Source organism: Cervus elaphus, chromosome 3, assembly GCF_910594005.1.
Source record: "Cervus elaphus chromosome 3, mCerEla1.1, whole genome shotgun sequence".
Classification (NCBI taxonomy): Eukaryota; Metazoa; Chordata; class Mammalia; order Artiodactyla; family Cervidae; genus Cervus; species Cervus elaphus.
Genome location: NC_057817.1, coordinates 35,328,207 through 35,348,268, shown reverse-complemented (window position 1 = coordinate 35,348,268; position 20,062 = coordinate 35,328,207). Strand labels below are relative to the sequence as shown.

General features: G+C 39.7%; 1 protein-coding gene across 3 annotated transcripts in view; it reads left to right on the top strand.

Annotated features, from left to right (window-relative positions):
• TMEM117 (transmembrane protein 117) overlaps positions 1 to 19,418 on the top strand; it is a 569,518-nt gene extending 550,100 nt beyond the window's left edge. For all 3 annotated transcript variants that reach the window (XM_043886463.1, XM_043886454.1, XM_043886473.1), the window contains 2 exons: positions 3,706 to 3,835; positions 17,664 to 19,418. In XM_043886463.1, coding sequence (XP_043742398.1) covers positions 3,706 to 3,835; positions 17,664 to 18,310 — 777 coding nt within the window. In that variant the 3' untranslated portion in view covers positions 18,311 to 19,418. The remainder of the gene's footprint in view (positions 1 to 3,705; positions 3,836 to 17,663) is intronic.
• The last annotated feature ends 644 nt before the right edge of the window (positions 19,419 to 20,062 follow it).

Sequence of the window (20,062 nt, the reverse complement as noted above, 5' to 3'; positions counted from 1 at the left end):
GGTTTCTTTGGCCTTTAGTTTCACGTGTTGCTAGGTGAACAGCTCCTGCTCTGAGGTAGTGTGCCTCCCCCATCACAGGGAAAGTCCACCACAGTCACTCCTGGAGGTCACTACAGTGTGAGACACACATTGCACAAGAAACTAGCTTGCTCCTGTTCTTCTGTCCTCCACTGAGGTCACTCACGTGTCCCTTTGAGAGAAATGACCTTCCCTGTGGTCCTGCTCCTGGGGCCCTGTGGGAGGACTCTGCTGTGACCAAAGTCCCATCAGAGACTCAGGAGGCCAGCACTGTGCAGTGGATGAGGGCAGAAGATAACCTGCGTCCTTTTCCACTTGGACCCTGAAGCAGCTTTGTGTGTGATTCTCCTGAAAACAGCCCTATCTGCTGCCTCTGCTTTACTCTCAGGGACACTCTGACCTTGAATGATGCTGGGAAATCAGCCATGCTTGTTGACTGTTTCTCTGTCTCTTCCCTCTGTCTCCAGCAATGTGCTAGTTGCTGTCCAGCCATTATATCACCTTCCCAAGAAGCCTGTAGGATTTGGAGATGAAGGTGGGGATTGAGAATATCATTCTTCTTCCTCTTTTATCTCCTATTAAAAAAAAAAAAATACCTGAGGTATCACTACCCTCCGATGCCTCCATTAAGATGAGCCCAAAATGTGTTGGAAGTGGTAGCAATGCTTATTATACCATTCCATTCTAAGTCAAGGTCAAAATTTACACTGATTCAACAATGGGTCTGCAGAAATATACAGAGTAGGAACTAAACAAGGGGCTTCCCTGGTGAATCAGATGTTTAAGAATCTGCCTGCAATGCAGGAGACCCAGGTTTGGTCCCTAAATCAGGAAGATGCTCTGAAGAAGGGAATGGCAAACCACTCCAGAATTCTTGCCTGGAGAATCCTATGGAGAGAGGAGCCTGGTGGGCTACAGTCCATGGGGTTGCAACGAGTCAGGACACGACTGAGGAACTAAACTACAAAAACGAGAGTAGCAGGGAGAGGGTGGAGGCAGGGAGTTAAAAGACTCAGGAAAACAGTGTTTAAAACCCAAATCTGGTGATTTTGTTTATTTATTGTTTGGCTGTACTGGGCCTTCCTTGCTGCAGGGGCTTCTCTCTAGTTGTGGCGATCAGGGACTACTCTGTAGTTGGGGTGTGTGGGCTTCTCATTGCAGTGACTTCTCTTGTTGTGGAGCAGGACTGTGGGTATACAGGCTTCGGAAGTTGTGGCTCCGGGTCACTAAAGCACAGGCTCAATTGCTGTGGTGCACAGGCTTAGTTGCTCTGAGGCATGTGGGATCTTCCCAGACCAGGGATCGAACCCATGTCTCCTGCATTGGCAAGCAGATGCTTTACCACTTAGCTACCAGGGAAGCCCCTGGACACTATAAAGGGGGAATCTGAGAGACTTTATGTATCATCTCTTTTATTAGTTCTTTGTTTTTAATTTCTTAGATGGTGTAAGATACCACTCTCACATTTTCCCCCAAACTCTCTGCCTTCATCTCTTTAAAAAAGAAAAGAAAAGAATGCCATCTTCTAGAAGAAGAGGAAGACTTTCTCCTGTCCTCTAGTCTACTTTTGCTGAATGCCTCTTTCTATCTCCAAGTACAGTTGGGATATAATTAAGAAACTATTTGGAGGTGGGGGTGAGGATTTGATCCCAGTCTACAGAAATCTCTAGAGATTACTTTCAAACTAAAATCAATTTCATACCCAGGGAGAAAGCTTTCATTTCATGAGATGAAAAGCTAAACAAAAACAGTCCAAGAACATCTTTTCAAAAGAAAGTACACTTGCCCAATTACTACCAAGAAGTATTCACTCCCCCCCTTTTTATTTTAATTGAAGTGTAGTTGATTTACAATGTTGTGTCAGTTTCACATATATAACAAAGTGATTCAGTGATTCTTTTCAGATTTTTTCCATTAACAAGGAATTAAATATAGTTCCCTGTGCTATACACACAGTAGGTCCTTATTGTGTGACTATTTTATATAGATAGTAGTGTGTATCTGTTAATCCTACATTCTTCCTTAAACCAAGAAGTAAGAAAGGGAATTGCCGTATTGGTAATGTTTTATATTTCTTATCCTGGACTAGTGAAAGATTATCTGGTTATCATTGCCAAGCATAATTTTTTATGGCAGATGTCAGTTATATTATAGCAAAGGACTAGATTCAATTTTAATTCTTTGCAAATGTCTTCTGAGTAACACAGAGCAAGATGATATCAATGAAATAAAAAGTGCACTTTAATAAAATGCAGTAGTTCACAAGTATTATTTCAGTCCATTTTCTACTGATATTTTAGATCAAAATATTCCAAATTCATCCAGCATCAGTGCTTTGGGTTTTCTGGATTTCCAAAATTACATGTCTGTTTGCTGCTGATATCTGAAAAACCAGGAGTGGCAAGACCAACAAGATACTGGCATACACACCAATAGTAAAGGATGATATTGCATCATTTTATTTTATACTTATATATTTATTTCTTATAACTGGCTTAAAGTTATCCATAGATCAAGAATTAATGAACATTGAAAACGTTCCTGATTACCACCACTTACATATTCTTCTTTCCTTTAACGTTTGTTCTCCCTTAATCAGAATTTGCTGCAAAGAGGGAGGTGGAATGGCTATGGAAACTCCTGAAGTATTCATGCACGTTATTATCAGCACACCTCTATTAGCTTCATATAGAGAAATCACAGAAAAATTTAACTTTTTATGTCAAAATAGTGGATTAAAATTTTAAAGTAATATTTTGTTATTTTTTCATCTCCAAGTTCTTTAGAAAATATTCACTAAATATAGAACTGTTTGTTAATTTAGTGATAATTTTATTACTGGAAATAAAAACATGGATTCAGCTTAAAGGTTTCTTCGTTATTTAGTGTATTTCTTCTTCACATGCTAGTTATGGACTTTAATTTGGTGCTTCTATCCAAAAACCAAGAGCAGATGAGTCACCTAAAAATATCCTCATTTGCATCTTTTTTCCTTTCTTGTGAGAAGGAGGGTCATCCCACATGATTTTGCCTTGACAACAAGGAAATAACTAATGACAGTTTTGGAATTAATTCACTGTGCATCTCTCAGGCTAGCATGTCAGGCCCTCCATCATTTGGTTCAAATTGATGCTCAATTGCGAGAGAACAGGACAGAACATTTTGGCATTTTTCCATTCCATATAGTTGCTAGCACAGATGATTAATAAAACTCCCTTGATGTGAATTGAAGAACTTGGTTAAATGAATTAGATCCTCTTTGTCTTCTTACAGAAAATATGCTGGTATAAATTTCTTATTTTTAAAAAATAGTGGAACAAAAAATAACTAAATTACCCCATATTTATAAAATATGGATCACTTCCTTCCTATAAAAATTTAAGATCAGATCTCCATAATGAAAGAAAGAAACATATATTAATACACATCAATTCTGCATTGGTTTCTTATTATCACATTAAAGAGAAAATCTGAGGATATAAGTTATGACTTAATTTTGATTTTGATTGCATACTGCTACCTAATGTACATAAAACAACCATCACAGAACAAAACAGATACACCCAACAGCTGGCTGCATTTAAATGATTTTAAAATAAGTGCTTATAAAAAGTCAATTTTTGGTGTTTTGCTGCTTAGGAACAAAACAAATCACAGATATGTTGTCATGTTGGTTTTCTCTGACAGGACTGGGAATTTCCACATTTCATGGGAGACGTTGATGTAAATCTTCCTGGTTTGCATACTCCTCATATGCAGTTCAAGATTCCTTTCTTCCAGAAGATCTTCAAGGAGGAATATCATATCCACATAACAGGTAAAATTTCGAACATGATTTGATTGTCTCCTAGTTAGAGTCATGCTGGTTGATTTAAAAATGAGAATGGTAACAGTTTAGAAGCATCTGGCAATATAGTTGAGTTTTACTCACTTAGCAGTGCAAGGTGGTTCCAGATCAGTGTGGGGCTCTGGACCATCATTCTGGACTTAAGTTCCTGGTGCTTTAACGATTTCAGCTTCAGCATCCAGTGGGCAAATGGGAATAAAGAGAATGGGGAAAATGACTGAGAGAGTTTGTCTGTTTCTTAACCACCTGGCCTGGAAACAGAACATGTCACCTCCACTTACATTCCATGAGGATAACCTAGTGAGATAGCCCCACCCAGAGTCAAGGAGAGCAGAGAGACATGACCTGCCATTGAGCAGCCCCGTGGCATCAGGTCTTGTATTCCAGCCTGGGAATATCACTAGCTGTCTCTGCCACACTCCATAGGCCACTCTGCCTGGATTTTGATCATTAGATGGGTTTCTTTTTTTCACAACATACAGCTCAGTATATTTTTTCAACATGAATACTCTTTGTCCTTTCTTCTTCATTTGCTGCTGAGATCAAAACAATGGTATCCTACAGCTCCAGTCAGACCACGTGCCTTTAGGGAGTTCAGGCCACTTATTTGATTGAGCGAAACTTACTGCTGTGGCAAGGCTCATGTTTGCCTCAAGTCATTCTCTTGTGGATCCTTAGATTATTCCATTTTCAAATGTGTCCTGCTCTTGAAATGGCTTGAATATGATTTATTATAATATTCTTTCATGATATCTCAGTCATTCTCATCTAAAAAACAAGGCTTCTTGGAGTTATGTTTTTAATTCTTTTTTTTTTTTTTAGCAAGAATCAGTAAGCTACATAATCAAATAAAGAATGGCATTAGTTCTCAAGCTGTTCAAATGCAGGTAGTGAATGAGTGTGTTTTAAGGACAATGGCCTAGGATCCTACACCTGCTATAATAAAAACTGCCAAAGAAATCTGTGCTTACACGACCGTCTGTGCTGCCGAATAAAAATAGCCTGAGCGCAGAGAACGTGAACATCTGAGTGCTGCAAAAAACCTTTGCTTCCCAACTTGAAGGCTGTTTTTTGCTTTGAGCATGAGGCGACCTTCCTAAATTGGAGAATGAGCTCATGAATAGGGAAGATATAGCAGGTTTCTTTTCCTATTCAAAATGAATGAGGCCCATCTATTAAATTTGCTGGGTAAATCAATCAATTTGAGTTCAGGTCACATAGTGTGGTTTCAGAGTCCCCACTTAATCTCTGCAGCACGCTGCCCTCTCAGACTTCTGAAACAGCCATCACACACATGGTATCATCATATCCCTTTGGGTGGGCTTTTGCCAGAACCATCTGTTCTTACTATCAGCTCTTGTCTCAGACCATCATGGCACTAATATTGTCTCTGACTATCAGAAGTCTTTTCAAAAATATCCTGTTTGAGTGCAGAACATCAAGTTTAAAAAAAGGAGAGGAGAGGTGGGGAGGGAGGCTCAGAGAGTCCATTGGCCAGAAAGGAAAATAAAACTGTTAAAAATATTTAATTCGGGGCTCTCATGCATAGCTTTGTCATATATGCTGTCATTTATAGACAGGGGTAGGGGCAAGTTTTGTGGTGCCCAAAGCTTACATAATTCGGAATGTTCTACTTAAGAATGCATATGTGTGTGCACCAGTCACTTCAGCCATGTCTGACTCTTTGTGACCCTATAGACTGTAGCTCACCAGGCTCCTCTGTCCATGGGATTCTCCAGGCTGGAATACTGGGGTGGGTTGCCATGCCCTCCTCCAGGGGATCTTCCCGACCCAGGGAAACTGAAGAAAATCAGAACGTCCCCCCTTTTGTTTGATCTCTGTTGTTCTCTTTGTTCTGTGAATCGAAAGAGGTTGCTGAAGCCATTCTGGAGTACCACCCATCTCCCCTGAAAGGCCTTTGACTTTACTTGATATTGTAAAATAGTTGTTTCCGGGCGAACCCAGGTAAAATCTCTAAAACATAGTGCACTGTGTTGTACTTTAATATGCTCAATAGTTAGTAGCCCATCAACGTCCAAGAGAACCACAAATGCTAGCTTGATAGCTTCCTCCAAGTCCTGCTTCTTTTTGTAGGGAGACCTTAATGCTTTCCTGGTCAGTAAATAAAGAATCACCCCTGGGATCATTAAGCATGAAACACTCTCTATCTGTCAATAGTTCTGAAACTTTAGTTTGTATGGGAATCACCTGGAGAGCTTGCGTTTGTAAACGATCCATCAGCCACACACCCAGAGTCGGATACCCCAGGTATGAGGTGGAGCCCGGAATCCACCATTCTCTGGAGCACCACCAGTGATGCCTATGCAGGTAGCCAGAGGACCATACTTTGAAAAATACAGCTACTGAGAAACATTTCCTGTAATCAGAATTCCTCTCATTTTTTCCTCAGCATTTATGTACTTTTTATAAGCCTTATCAAATAAAACCCAAGGGGCAGAATACACATTTCAATAGAAATGGGGTAGGGACATCCCTGGTGGTCCAGTGGTTAAGAATCTGCCTTGCAATGCAGAGGATCTGGGTTTGATCCCTGGTGGGAGAACTAGGATCCCACATGCCACAGAGTGCAACTCAGCCCATGTGCCACAACTACGGAGCCTATGAGCTCCAGAGCCCCTGTACCACAACTAGAGACTCTGCGGGGCAATGAAAGATCCTGCCGGACACAACGAAGATCCTGCATGCCCCAACTAAGCCCTGATGCAGCCAAATAAATAAATAAAAATTTTAAATGGGGTAGTCAGCAAGAAAGGCGTATCTGAGAGGAGTTAGAAAGTTCAGAGCTGGGGCCAAAACAGAGGAGGTCCCAAAGCAGAGCATGACTGGAGAAAGGTCTAGAAGAAGCTGGAGACAGGGCTAGAAAAAGGTCCTACAGACTGCCAGACAGCTCTGTCTAATGCTTTCTCTGTGTTTGTTCTGCACCAGAAGAGCCTAGACAAGGATGGCTGGGATTCTTCCAGGGTCAAGGATGGCTTGATGGTCTCAATTATCATTTCTCTATGATCTAGAAGAGACGTTCAGTGCATGCTGAGGCAATGGAATGTAAAGATTTGGTGTGTAGATTCCAGCCCTGCTGCTAACTGGTGGCAGGGCCCTTGTCAAGCTCTTTAACCTCTTAGAGGTTCAGTATTTTCATCTGTTAAATGGGGACAGTGATGGTACTTATCCCATAGGATTGCAGTGAGGATGAAATTAATAAATATGTACAAGGCACTTAAAACATTGCCTGCCATGAAACAAGCACTCAGTAAGTTCTCACTGCTTTTACCTAAAGCTTTTCCTTTTATCCATTCAGAATCTGCTTTCCCTATAATTCAAAAATACTAGGTAGCCTGAGAGATTATTATCTGATTATTTATCTCTGATTATTTATCCATTATTCTGAGTTCTTTGCTGTTATGTAAATAGCAGTTATGTTCTGAGTCCTCGAGAAAGACAAAGCTAGGAATTAAAAAAAAAAACTCTCTCCCAATGAAATGCTCTATATGTGAGGGTTATCTGACACTGATGAGTTCCCATTGACATTTTAAAAGCCTTTAGGATTTGAGTATTTTTTAATCCTGATTCCTAGCTAGTTTTATTTATGCATGTCAGAAATAACTTGAATTGTTGCATCTGTTTAGCTCATCTGGATCCCCCCGACAGATGGTTTGCTGCAGTATGTATGAGCTTTCATTTTATAAGCTAAGCTACAGCTTATAAAAATAAATCATCTCTTTTCCAAGGGTGTGTTAAAATATTTTTTTCTGGGAATTTTGACTTCAGTAATAAAGGGGATAAATGGTTAGTGATTTGGTCACACTGGTGCCTTTAGCTCAAGTCCACTGTTCATTCTCCTAAAAGTAAATGCTAAATACAACCGTATACTTATCTCTTTCACCCTCTTCCCTTTTCCCTATAAGGTAAGTGCAAAGATGGATTCAAAATGTGATGTACTAAGTCTCTGGAGGCCAGAGAGGAATGGCCTCTCAATTCAGACTCAGAAGCTCCCCAAGTCCTATTAATGCCAATCCCGGTGGAAGCTCTGCCATCTGTCATCCCAGTCAGACAAAAGAAGTGTCCCACTGGTGGCCATCATCTGAGTAAATTAGGAGAGGGTTGGGGGAAAGGCCAGAAGGAAGGCCTGTGCATCTGTGAGGAGAGAATTCACACTACTGGCACGACGATGCCCATGGGAACCTTTCGGCAAAAACGGGAACTGGAGCAGTAAACAAGCCTCCCTAGGTCTGTGTTCTATTTCAGTTTCCTGAGCAGTGTGAGGGCACAGGTGCTTCACAATGGCGAGAATGTAGAAAATAATGCATAAAAATAATGTCCTTCATCTTATTTCCATAGGTGCATGATTTCTGGCAAATGAGTTCCCAAGGATTGTTTTTTAAGGAGCTCTCCTGTGTCAATCAGATCATGGAAAGTGCTGGCGAGGGCAGGCCAGTGGTCTGTCCAGCAGAATATTCTGTCTGGCAAAATTAGCAAGGGACTTGTTATAGGGAAATGCAATGCATCTTCTTCACCCTGACAGTCCCCAATGATCATGAATTTATCCAAAGCATACAAGGATCTCTTGCTAGTCTCTTAGTTATGAATTTTTCTGAACCTTTCCTGCAGCAATTTCCATTTCCAACACATTTGTGAAGCTCTAGCATTAACTGTTTACTTCTACTTAAAGCAGCAATTCCTTTTATTTGTCCCAAACTCATCTTCTTCAAGGCCATGGTTGCTCTGCCCATAGCCTGTCAGCTCTTGCTGCCCCTAAGCTGGTCTGTCCTGTCCAGACTGAGGTGTCCTGGGTTCATTTATGCATAGATCAGGGTTTTTGTAGTAAAACTCACATGCTTTTCAGGTATTTCTCTTTATAGCCAGAAGACAGACTTGAAATATATAACTAATCATATTCTTTGAGACATAGTTTGTTTTTCCCAATTTTCCAGACTTTATCTGATTTTAGCAGTATCTTAGAATTCACCAAATCATTGTGACAATGGCATTTGATTTGAAAGACTAGAACTTCACTCCTTGAAATTTTTCTGGACATAGTATTTCAGACTTTACTTATTGATTAATGGGCACTTTCTGACTTAACATGTGTCTAAAACTAAACTAGGATCGAGGGAATACAGAAATGAGCATAGCACAGTCCCCAGTCTCAAGAAAGTCAGAGTGTGATGGTAATCGAATTCAGTACAACTTCACATCCTTTTCTTTTGCTTTTCATCATCACAAGTTTCTACCTCTATTCATCATGTTGAATTATGTCCTAAAGGAGTAGTCTCCTACTTAAGAAAGTAACAATGACGTGAGAGGCATTTTGAGAAGCTGTATTCATTTGCTTTTAAGTCTTGAGATAATTTACTAACTCAGTTCTTATTAGTTCACAAACTTTTTAGTAAGTATCTTCAATTTGCTCAACCATCTCCTCATGACCCAAGCGTTTAATGTGGTTTCTGGATATTCTTAAATTACCTGGTTGCAAGGGGGGTGGGGGGAGATGGGGCCAGTGCTTAAAGAGCCACAAACTCAGAGTGCCATGTTTACACTGATCAGGTCTGGAATGAGAGGATATTGAACATGGCCAGGAAACCTATTACAGCAAACTGTTATATATTTAGTTATACAAACCTCATCTTCTTCAAGGTCAAGGTTTCCTGTGATCACATAATGGATGCTGGTGACTTTGTGGAGCATGGCCCCTGGGCATAGAGTCCGCCCAAATGGTAGCACCACTTGCTATAGAGGTGCTAACAACACAGCTCAACCTCAATGCCAACTGGCAACCCTACTGAGTAAAAGATTGTTTTTTTAATATTATAATTGCATATTTGAGTCATGAAAGGTTCATTATAGGTGGAAATGTCAGCACATATAGTAGTTTTCCTTAGTTGAAAAAAAAAACAACACTTTTCCCCAAACTCTTGTCATGTCCTATGCTAAAGTGAGGCTGATATTTAATGAAGAATTCTTTTAAAATTAACTAGCCCAGCTCCCACAAAGTAAAATGATAAAATTACCATGATAATATCATTTTTGCCCATCAGTAAGATTCATTACAAGCATACAACACAGGAAAGAAGCAATCCCATAACACCACGCAGGGATTTCTCATTAAAGGAGACAGTGAGGTATTTCGAGAAGGAGATTAATAGAAATAATGTATGGATTCTTACCCTTCCTCCTTGCTGATTTACATTATGCTATGTAGTTGAAACAACAGGGGGAAATGCAAAAACTCTCATACAATTAATGCCAAAATACCAAACCTCTTGTTATGGTTAGTTGACTGTACATTCACAACAACACACATGAAAAAATGGCAATAGAAGCACTGTTAGTCTTTTTTTTTCTGTGTCTTACACCTTTTCATGTGAGTCATTTCAGAGACTCAAATTTATTCTTTATGGTAAACAGCACTTCTGAGAATATACAGTCTTTTTTTTTTTTAGGAAATCTTTCTCCATCTGAAAAATGTGTATTGCATCTTTTTTGCTCTAATGGTGAGATTTCCTGCTCCATCATAAAACATTAAGGTTTAGGTAGTGTTTATTTCATAGACTCATCAAGGAGACGTTTAGGACTAGGAAGAAATCTTGAGGGTTATATAACTCAACTCCTTCACTTCACAGACAAGTACACTAAGTTGAGTTGTCCCACTTGATTTTGCTTTCTAGTTTGTGGCATCTCATAAAAGTAATTTTTTAAAGAGGAAAGAACATTACGAAGGCAACAAAACACTGTTTAGTGCCGGGAGCCGTTATGGGAGGTCCCGCCCGTGACGAGGTCATGAAGAAAATACCGGGCAGGCAAGGCCGTCCGGGACCCCATCCAGGACGAGGTCACGAGGAAAGAACCTGACAGGCAAGGTCGTCCAGGATATAAGGGACCCTCCAGGTTGGCCTCGGCCTCTACCCCACCCTGTATCCTCCCCCCTTTATCTGCTGTTGTTCTTGTTTGCCCTGCTGCGGATTCTTGTGTTGCCTGCCGAGAGCTCTCCTGCTCCTCTTTCACTGAATAAAGACCAACTTAAAAGCTAATTAATAAATCTCCTGGACGCTGGTACCCTATGAAGGGGGCCAGGGATGAAGGAAATGCTTCCATTCAAACATTTTGCTGGCATTCTGGCTTGTTTGATAAATGTGTGATCTCATTGCACAAAATGCTCTTGATTGTTCTAAACATCCTAAGCACAGTACGCTAACAAAAGAAACTATTAAGCATAGGCCCCTTCGTGGGGTGAGAAAAGCTCCACAAATATGATAGCCACAAATGTGCCTAATAGAAAATACTTTAGATAGAGATTAGCTGGCGACTTCTTGCAGGTAGTTAACGTTTAGACTAAGAGCCTGTTTTGTGCTATATCTGCCGTTTTTGCAGTCCTTCGCATTTCTGTTCTGTAAAAATGTGATCCTATCTAGTTCCCATAGAGATGACGCTATTAGAAAGAAAATAGATTAATTATAAGAAAAACAGGGTCGGCTACTGAAGTTGCTTAAGTCACACCAGGTGCAAGCCATAAAATGTTAGCAGGCCTTAAAGCCAAATGATAAGAAAGACTCTTGTGAACGAAAAATTATGTGGGTGACATCCAGTTTCTGTTGAAGGTCAAATTGCTGTGATGTTTTGAGATGACCTGTGTGTAAGCAATATGCACTTCCCCCAAAGATGATGTTAAGGGTATAAAGGGGCCGTGCAAAAATAAACTTCGGACTCAGCCCCGAGCTTTGTCTCACTCTCTCTCTCATTCGCTGACGCCGTTCATCCTGAGGGTTCCCCTGGATCCTGCTGGGGCTGGACCCCAGCAGTGTAGGAAAATGGAAAAAAGGACTGTAGAGAAAGATGGACATCCTTCCTCTATCCCGATGGGTAAGTGGAGCAGGAGTTATGTCAGGTGGGCAGGATGCAAAAAGTAAGAAGAGCCATTTCTTCTCTATTTTCAGCAGTTTCATTTTCAACTGAGCAACTACAACAGTGGGGGAAGGGCGAGGCTACATTCACAGAAGCAGAAAAGGAAATAAATCAATTGGAATCCTGCCTCATCTAATTCTCTCCCCTCTACATTTCCCCACCCCAACGTGGTCTCTCGGCTGTGGAAATGGAGTCGGGGTATGGGGAGAATGTATACCCTGCTATTTAGCTTCACATTTTGTGTGCGTTTCTCTGGACTAATACTACTGCAAGCTGTAGACAAATTATCAATTGCTCGGGATTTTTAACATGTTAAATATGCGGATTCACAACGCATATTTACATTTAGATACACACTGGGGCCTCCGGTAATTAGTTTGTGAAAGTAAAACTGTTAGTCGCTCAATCCTGTCTGACTGTAGCCCGCCAGGCTCCTCTGTCCATTGAATTCTTCAGGCAAGAATACTGTAGTGGGTTGCCAATTCCTCCTCCAGGGGATCTTCCCCCCCATGGATTGAACCCAGGCCTTCCACATTGGAGTAGATTCTTTACCATCTGAGCCAGCAGGGAAGCCCAATTGGTCCAGTGATATCTACCTATTAATGTCACTGCTCAGTAATTCATTCTGTTTAATCTAAACTGAAACACTGAGGGTATATCTTTGTTAGAAACCATTAACATTCTCTTCTCTCTACTTAGATCGTATATTAAGTGGATTGAAGAAGCAGAAAGAAGATATTGTAGAAATAATAGTACCCTGCATTTTGGGCAAACAATATATTTCAGAGAACTCTCAAATACCACTTATTGTGCTTGCATGCATGCTAAGTTGCTTCAGCCGTGTCTGACTCTGTGCGACCCAATGGACTGTAGCCTACCAGGCTCCTCTGTCCATGGGCTTCTCCAAGCAAAAATACTGGAGTGGGTTTCCATGACCTCCTCCAGAGGATCTTCCCAATCCAGGGTTTGAACTGGCATCTCTTACATCTTTTGAATTGGCAGGCAGGTTTGTTACCATTAGCATCACCTCACAGGTCCACAACTTTTCATTATATTCTGTGAAATGAAAACATCTCCTGCCATATTGATAAACAAGAAATGTCACAATCATCACCGATATCTGGCCTCCAAGTGTGAATGAGGACTCCCAAAACTGAGATCCAGCAGATGCTGCCACCCCCACAGTGATTGCTCAGGGGCTAGGGGATGCAGGAAGCAAGGTGAACAAGGAAGTAGGATTGGCCCCAGATGGCTGAGGTGCAAAGAAAAGGAATGAATTCAGTGAGCCCAGAGGCTTGCATCTTCCCGTACATACAGTGCTAAATTCCTTAACTTGATACCTGATCTTTGATGTTCAAACTGCCTGCTCCCTTTATTGCAAACTTGTATATAGCCTGACTTCCCCCCCTGCCTCCTAAGAGCATTTTTCTCAGAGCTACTTCCCAGATTTAGAGTCTTAAACCGTCCCTCCAAATGAAGCAGCTCTCTACTTTCAGGTTGTGACTATATTTTTTAGTCGACAATCATAATAATCCTTTGAGGTGGTTTGAGGGGTGTCTGAATAACCTGTATGCAGGTCAGGAAGTAAATGTTAAAACCAGACATGGAGCAAGAGATGGGTTCAAAATTGGGACAGGAGTATGTCAAAGCTCTATATTGTCACCCTATTTATTTAACTTCTATGCAGAGTACATCATATGAAATACTGGGCTAGATGAAGCACAATTTGTAATCAAGACTGCCAGGAGAAGTATCAATAACCTCAGATATGCAGATGACACAACGTTAATGGCAGACAGTGAAGAGGAACTAAAGAGCCTCTTGATGAAGGTGAAAGAAGAGAGTGAAAAGCTGGCTTAAAACTAAGCATTCAAAAAACTAAGATCATGGTATCCAGTCCCATCACTTCATGGCAAATAGATGGGGAAACAATGAGAGATTTTATTTTCTTGGGCTCCAAAATCACTGCAGATGATGACTGCAGCCATGAAATTAAAAGACACTTGCTCCTTGGAAGAAAAGCTATGACCAACCTAGATAGCATATTAGAAAGCAGAGACATCACTTTGCCAACAAAGGTCCAGATAGTTGAAGCTATGGTTTTTCTAGTGGTCATGTATGGATGTGAGAGTTGGACCATGAAGAAGGCTGAGCACCGAAGAATTGATGCTTTTGAACTATGGTACTGGAGAAGACTCTTGAGAGTCCCTTGGACAGTAAGGAGATCAAACCAATCAGTCCTAAAGGAAACCAACCCTGAATATTCATTGGAAAGACTGATGTTGAAGCTGAAGCTCCAATACTTTGGCCGCCTCATGTGAAGAGTTGATTCATTGGAAAATACCCTGATGCTGGAAAAGATTGAGGGCAGGAGGAGAAGGGGATGACAGAGGATGAGATGGTTGGGTGGCATCACTGACTCAATGGACATGAATTTGAGGAAACATGGGGAGATAGTGAAGGACAGGAAAGCCTGGCATGCCACAGCACATGGGGTCACAAAGAGTCAGACATGACCGAGTAACTGAACAACACTGGTGTTATTCTCCATTTCACAGCACAAAAAATTGAATGTACATAGTTAACATATAGAAGGGTTTGGGGGAAGAGGACAGAATCATAGAACTGGAAGGCATCTATTTCTGTTAACTCAATTTGAAACTAAAATTGTTGAGATCTGGAGAGGTTAAACACGTTACCCACATTTTACTGAATATTTGATCCCCATCTGCTGGTGTCCAGGCTGCAGTTTTTGTCCCTATGATTCCCCTGTCACAAATCAGTAAACATGTGTTAGAGCAGAGTAATGGTATCCATGTCAGGCAACACATTCTTAACTGGTGTCTCCTTCCTCATGTCTTAATATATAGACACCAGGTCACTTGAGAAGTGACATAACATGATTTTTTAATGTGAATGTTTAGTGGTCAAGCTGATCCAGCACCATTCAACTTGGGTAGAGAAAATAATTTGAAAGTATGAAAAAAAAACTCTATCTGCAGGGTTCCTTCAGTTTGATCAATGTACATTCACGACCACTTTTATTCCCTGATTTTATTTTATTTTTTCCTTTTACTGTTATTCACTGAGCATCTTCTAGCCACCAGAAAAGCACCCTTCTCTAAGCTCCATGAGCATTCCTCTTTTTCCTTTCTGATTCTGTGGTGCTGCTTATGTTCAATTTCTGACATCATTACCCTAGAAACAGAAACCCCGTATGGGAGACTTCTCTATTCATGAGTTGATAAATGTGATCTAAACAGGGTTTTTCCAATGGGCCTTTGTGAGCTCAGATGGTAAAGAATCTACCTGCAATGTAGGAAACCCGGGTTTCCTCACTTGGTCAGGAAGACCTCCCAAGAAGGAAATGGTTACCTCCTCCAGTATTCTTGCCAGGAGAATTCCATGGACAGAGGAGACTGTTGAGCTACAATCCAAAGGGTTGGGAAGAGTCAGACATGACTGAGAAATTAGCACTTTCACTTTTTTCACTTTGTGAGTCAGGAAGTTGATGGCCAGTCATTCAGGTTGAAGGACCTCTTCCCCTCCCCATAGCCTCATAACCCATGTAGTTCCCAAAAGGAGAAGAAGTATGGATCTCCTGCAACAGAGAAGGACCCAAAACCCCTCTTCCAACTGCTTCAATCACGAAAGCTACAAACTTAGTGCCTCTGTGGTACTGGATGAGAATCCCTGAACTTTTCATATCACCTATCTCTCATTTTGCTGTGCATTCTTTTCCTACGATATTCTCCATTCTTTCCCTTCTCTCTGTCCCCTCTCTTCCACATTAGCTGATCTTTTTCTGTACATTCTATCTGCAGCATAATAAAAACATATACTAAAAGAAACAACATTTTCCAAACTGTTCCCTGTCCTCCTTTTCTTTCTCGACTACATGAATTGCTACTTCCTTCAAAATCCTTTCTACAGAAGTTAGCACTCAATTTTTATTCCATTTTCTCAACATCTTCAGCTTTATGGTTTGTATCACTCCTTTGGCACCTCTTAGATGTGGCCTCTTATTATTATTACTTATCTGTTGATGTCTCTGTTGTGTTTTCTCCCATAAGATAAGTTCCTTCCTTGAAGGCAGTGACATATGTCCTCAGGATCTACTAAGGTATCCTCCACAGAGTCTATTATGAATACAATAAATATCTGGCAATGATGCCCGCCTTTGTATTTGGTGGAATTTCTCTGGCTTGAGCTTTCTTGATTTATTTTATGGTTGATTCTGTTTTCATTTTGAAGATACAAGAGGGCAGGAGTGGCTTGAGCTTAACAGTACAAGGTGTTATAAGCATCTTTTCATATCTGGAAATGTTTCCAGTGTCTCCACTTAATTTATAGTTTGGGTGTGCCAAATTAATCATTCAGACAAGAATTTTCATTACAAATATTATAAACCCTGTGTGGTTGAATGATTTTAGGACATTTCCCTTCCTGTGGTTTAAATAAATTCTCTTCATAGAGAAGTTGTACCTTTCCATGCAAATGAGGACATTATCATGACTTAGGCAAAGCTTTGATGATAATAATAGTGACAATTACTGAGTTCCTATTATATAGCAAATATTGTGCTTAGTATCTAATAATCTCACGAAATGTTAACCACTTTAATAAGTACTGTTATTTTCTGCTTGTAAAGAAATTGGAGTTTGGAGAATTTAAGCAACTAACCCAAGTTAATGTAGCTAGTAGGTTTTGGAATCTAGACATATTTGCACCTAATAGGAGCTTGAAAATGTGTAATGATGATGATAAAATATTTTCCTAACCTCCTTTCCTTACCCAAGGTCATATTTAAGCTATGTATTCTATTGAAGTATGTATTACAAAATACGTGTTTACCAGTTTTAGTAAGACGTTTTCCCAAGAGCCTAGCTCTCATGTGAGGCAGTAACTTAATAATGTTCAATATCATTATTTTTAAATACAAAATAATTTTGACATAATATATATAATAATTATAACTAAAGCTTTTAGAATCTGTAAATATATAACATTATTTGCGATAGCAAAACTATGAGGTGTTACTAAGCTAACACTTCATACTGTAAAATTTGGAACAAATAATAATAAAAATTGTAATGGAATATAGTATCCCTTCAAAGTTTTTCTACATTATCTCCATTTAAAGATGCAAAGATTTCACTAGATAATATGTCTCTAAATAATATCTTATTTATATAGGACTTTTAAATCCTACAAAGAAGTCATAGTGGTTATAGTCTCTCCAAATCATATCATCTAAAGCTTTGGTTATATTTATATGTCTGATGAATGGATTCTGTTCAATGAGAATTTGATGCAATTATTTTTAAAGTCTTGAAATGAATGCTCAAGGATTATTGATCTGAACCACATCGACTAATAGTTTAATCAACAGGTCACCAACAAACAGCAATGTGAATTCAATTGATGCACTGTTGTGCTTACACTGCAAAATGATTTATTTCTTTCCCAGACATAATTATAAAACCATAGGAGATATTCAATCATATGTTGGACTTTTCCAAGAATTTTATTAGAACTTGTTTTTAAACCTTAATTGAAATGTTCTAGAGAATAACCTACATGAAACCCAATTAGAGTATAGTGGTGGTGCCTTAAAAGCCAGGAGACTTTGTCTAGTTAGTGTAAATACCATAAATTACTGGCTCTAGAATCAAGAGTTACATTTTCACATGCTTAACATCCATTTAGGAAATTCCCTTTGCCAATTGACTTAATGGCAGCATAGCACTCTCAAAAAATTAACAGGTCTAAAACATTAACAGTTTATGCTATAATACCATTATCTCCATTTTATAGGAGAAAACCCTATTGCAGTTTTACCAGTCTTTGACTAATACACAGTATTTCTTTTTTAATGCAGGTAAATGGTTTAACTATGGAATTATCTTTCTCGTCTTGATTTTGGATCTTAATATGTGGAAGAATCAGATATTTTATAAGCCTCATGAATATGGACAGTATATTGGTCCAGGACAGAAGATATATACAGTCAAAGACTCAGAGAGTCTAAAGGATTTGAACAGAACCAAGCTATCCTGGGAATGGCGGTCCAACCACACCAACCCTCGGACTAATAAAACCTATGTTGAGGGAGACATGTTCCTCCACAGCAGGTTCATAGGGGCAAGCCTCGACGTCAAGTGTCTGGCTTTTGTTCCAAGTTTAATAGCTTTTGTGTGGTTTGGATTCTTCATTTGGTTCTTTGGACGGTTTTTGAAAAATGAGCAAGGCATGGAGAATCAAGACAAAACTTACACTCGCATGAGAAGAAAATCCCCCTCTGAGCACAGCAAGGACATGGGAATCACAAGGGAAAACACCCAGGCCTCAGTGGAAGACCCGCTGAACGACCCCGCCTTGGTGTGCATCAGATCTGACTTCAACGAGATCGTCTACAAGTCTTCCCACCTCACATCAGAGAACTTGAGCTCGCACTTGAATGAATCAACCAGCACCACTGAGGGTGACGGGGATCCAACGACTTCCAAAAGTACACCGACGAACTAGATCCACTTTTGGGGAAAGCACAAAGAGCAACCTGGAGTGTAACTTTCAGAAGTTAGTCTTTCCTTTCGTAAATGTGAGGTTTACATAGCGTTAGGTAAAGAAATACAAATGATGCCACAACGGTGCTCAACATGCTTTTTCTAGGACTCATTGTTTTTTTCTATTTGTATTATTATGATACCTGTGCCTACAGTATATCTAACAGTCCTCTAGAGATTGCTTTTCACAGTTGCACAAGCTATTTACTGACTTTACAGCCTACTAGATTAGCTGGTTACCCGCGTATCCAATGTTCAACCATAGTGGTGCCTTGAGACATTAAACTTTTTAACTGTACCAGAAATGAAGCGTGGAACAGTTCTCTAACCTACGTCACATGGGGTTTTTTTTTGTATACAATTATTTTGATCTCCACTTGGTGTCTGAGCAGGAAACAGATATAGCCAAGATGTGGTTCAGAAAGTATGTCTCGCTTTCTTATTCAGCAGTGGAGTTGGTGACTTTGACAGCTGGACTGCAGAGAAGCATAGTGATTACCTTTGAATTTTTATTGGCTTCCTGCCAAATATAAATACAGATGCAGAATTCAGTAATAGGAGAATGATAATTCAGCATGGGTCACTACTTGTGAAATGTGACTTTCTCCAACCAGTAATTGCAATTAGATGATAATATGTAATTATGTTTTCCTAATTACAGATAAATTGCTACCTGATTAAAAATCCTGCCCTTCACCTTTGGGACCAAAGGTTGAGAGGCACAGTTAGGTAAACTCTGAAGTTTATTGGCATTTACACAAAGCCCTAGAAAACCAAGGAACTGAAGTTTTAATCATGTGAGGGTTGTGCAGCCTACCAGCTACAATATTTGTACATCTTTCTGTAAATATGGCTCTGGACAGTGAAAATTGAAAAATATATGCCAGCCCTGAGCAAGGGAACACCTCTAAAAAATCATGCCATGGAACTTTGTGAGGTAGAAAAGAAGATGCGCATGAAAAAGTCTGTTTATTGGCTTGTTTTGTGTGTGTGTGTGTTTGTGTTGTTTTCCTTTTTTTTTTTAAGAACTAAACATCGCACATTAATAAATCAGAATTATAAATCAGTAATTATGTGGTCTAGTTGTTTGTTTATAATAGAAGGATCAATGGTATCTTAGTTTAACAACAGCCCTTTTAAAAAAAAAAAAAAAACAACTCAAAGCCAGGCAAGCTACGAAATGGAACAATCCCAACTTGCTTTTAATTTTGTTGCATAAATTGTGGTTACATGTTTCTTGAGGGGGTTGAGGAGGATTCACTTTTGAGGCAAAATTATTTTCTTGTCACATACCAACATAGTTCTATTTTGTCTTTATGATTTTTTAAACCTCTTTTGTTTTGATCTATCTGCTTTTAAGCTTGCTTCATGTTGAAATTAACATGCATAATAGAACTATGCATTTATCTGTCACTTGAGAGTCAGCTTTAATAAACATCTTTCTACCATTGTTTGCTCAGCAATTGGAACCATGCCCCTGCTGTTTCTTTTACCTTTAATAGCATGCATGGGGTACTTAGGAACATAAATATCTCTGACACTAAAATTGCAGAGATCAAGCTCACTATGGTAACCCATTGACCCTTCTGTGCAAAGGAACTTATCACATTATCCCTGATATGTAGGAACATTGGCCATTACCAAATCTCCATAGCATGGAGCATTCAACTTTTGGCTCTGGGACAAGTAGATAATGCCACTTAAGACTATATTT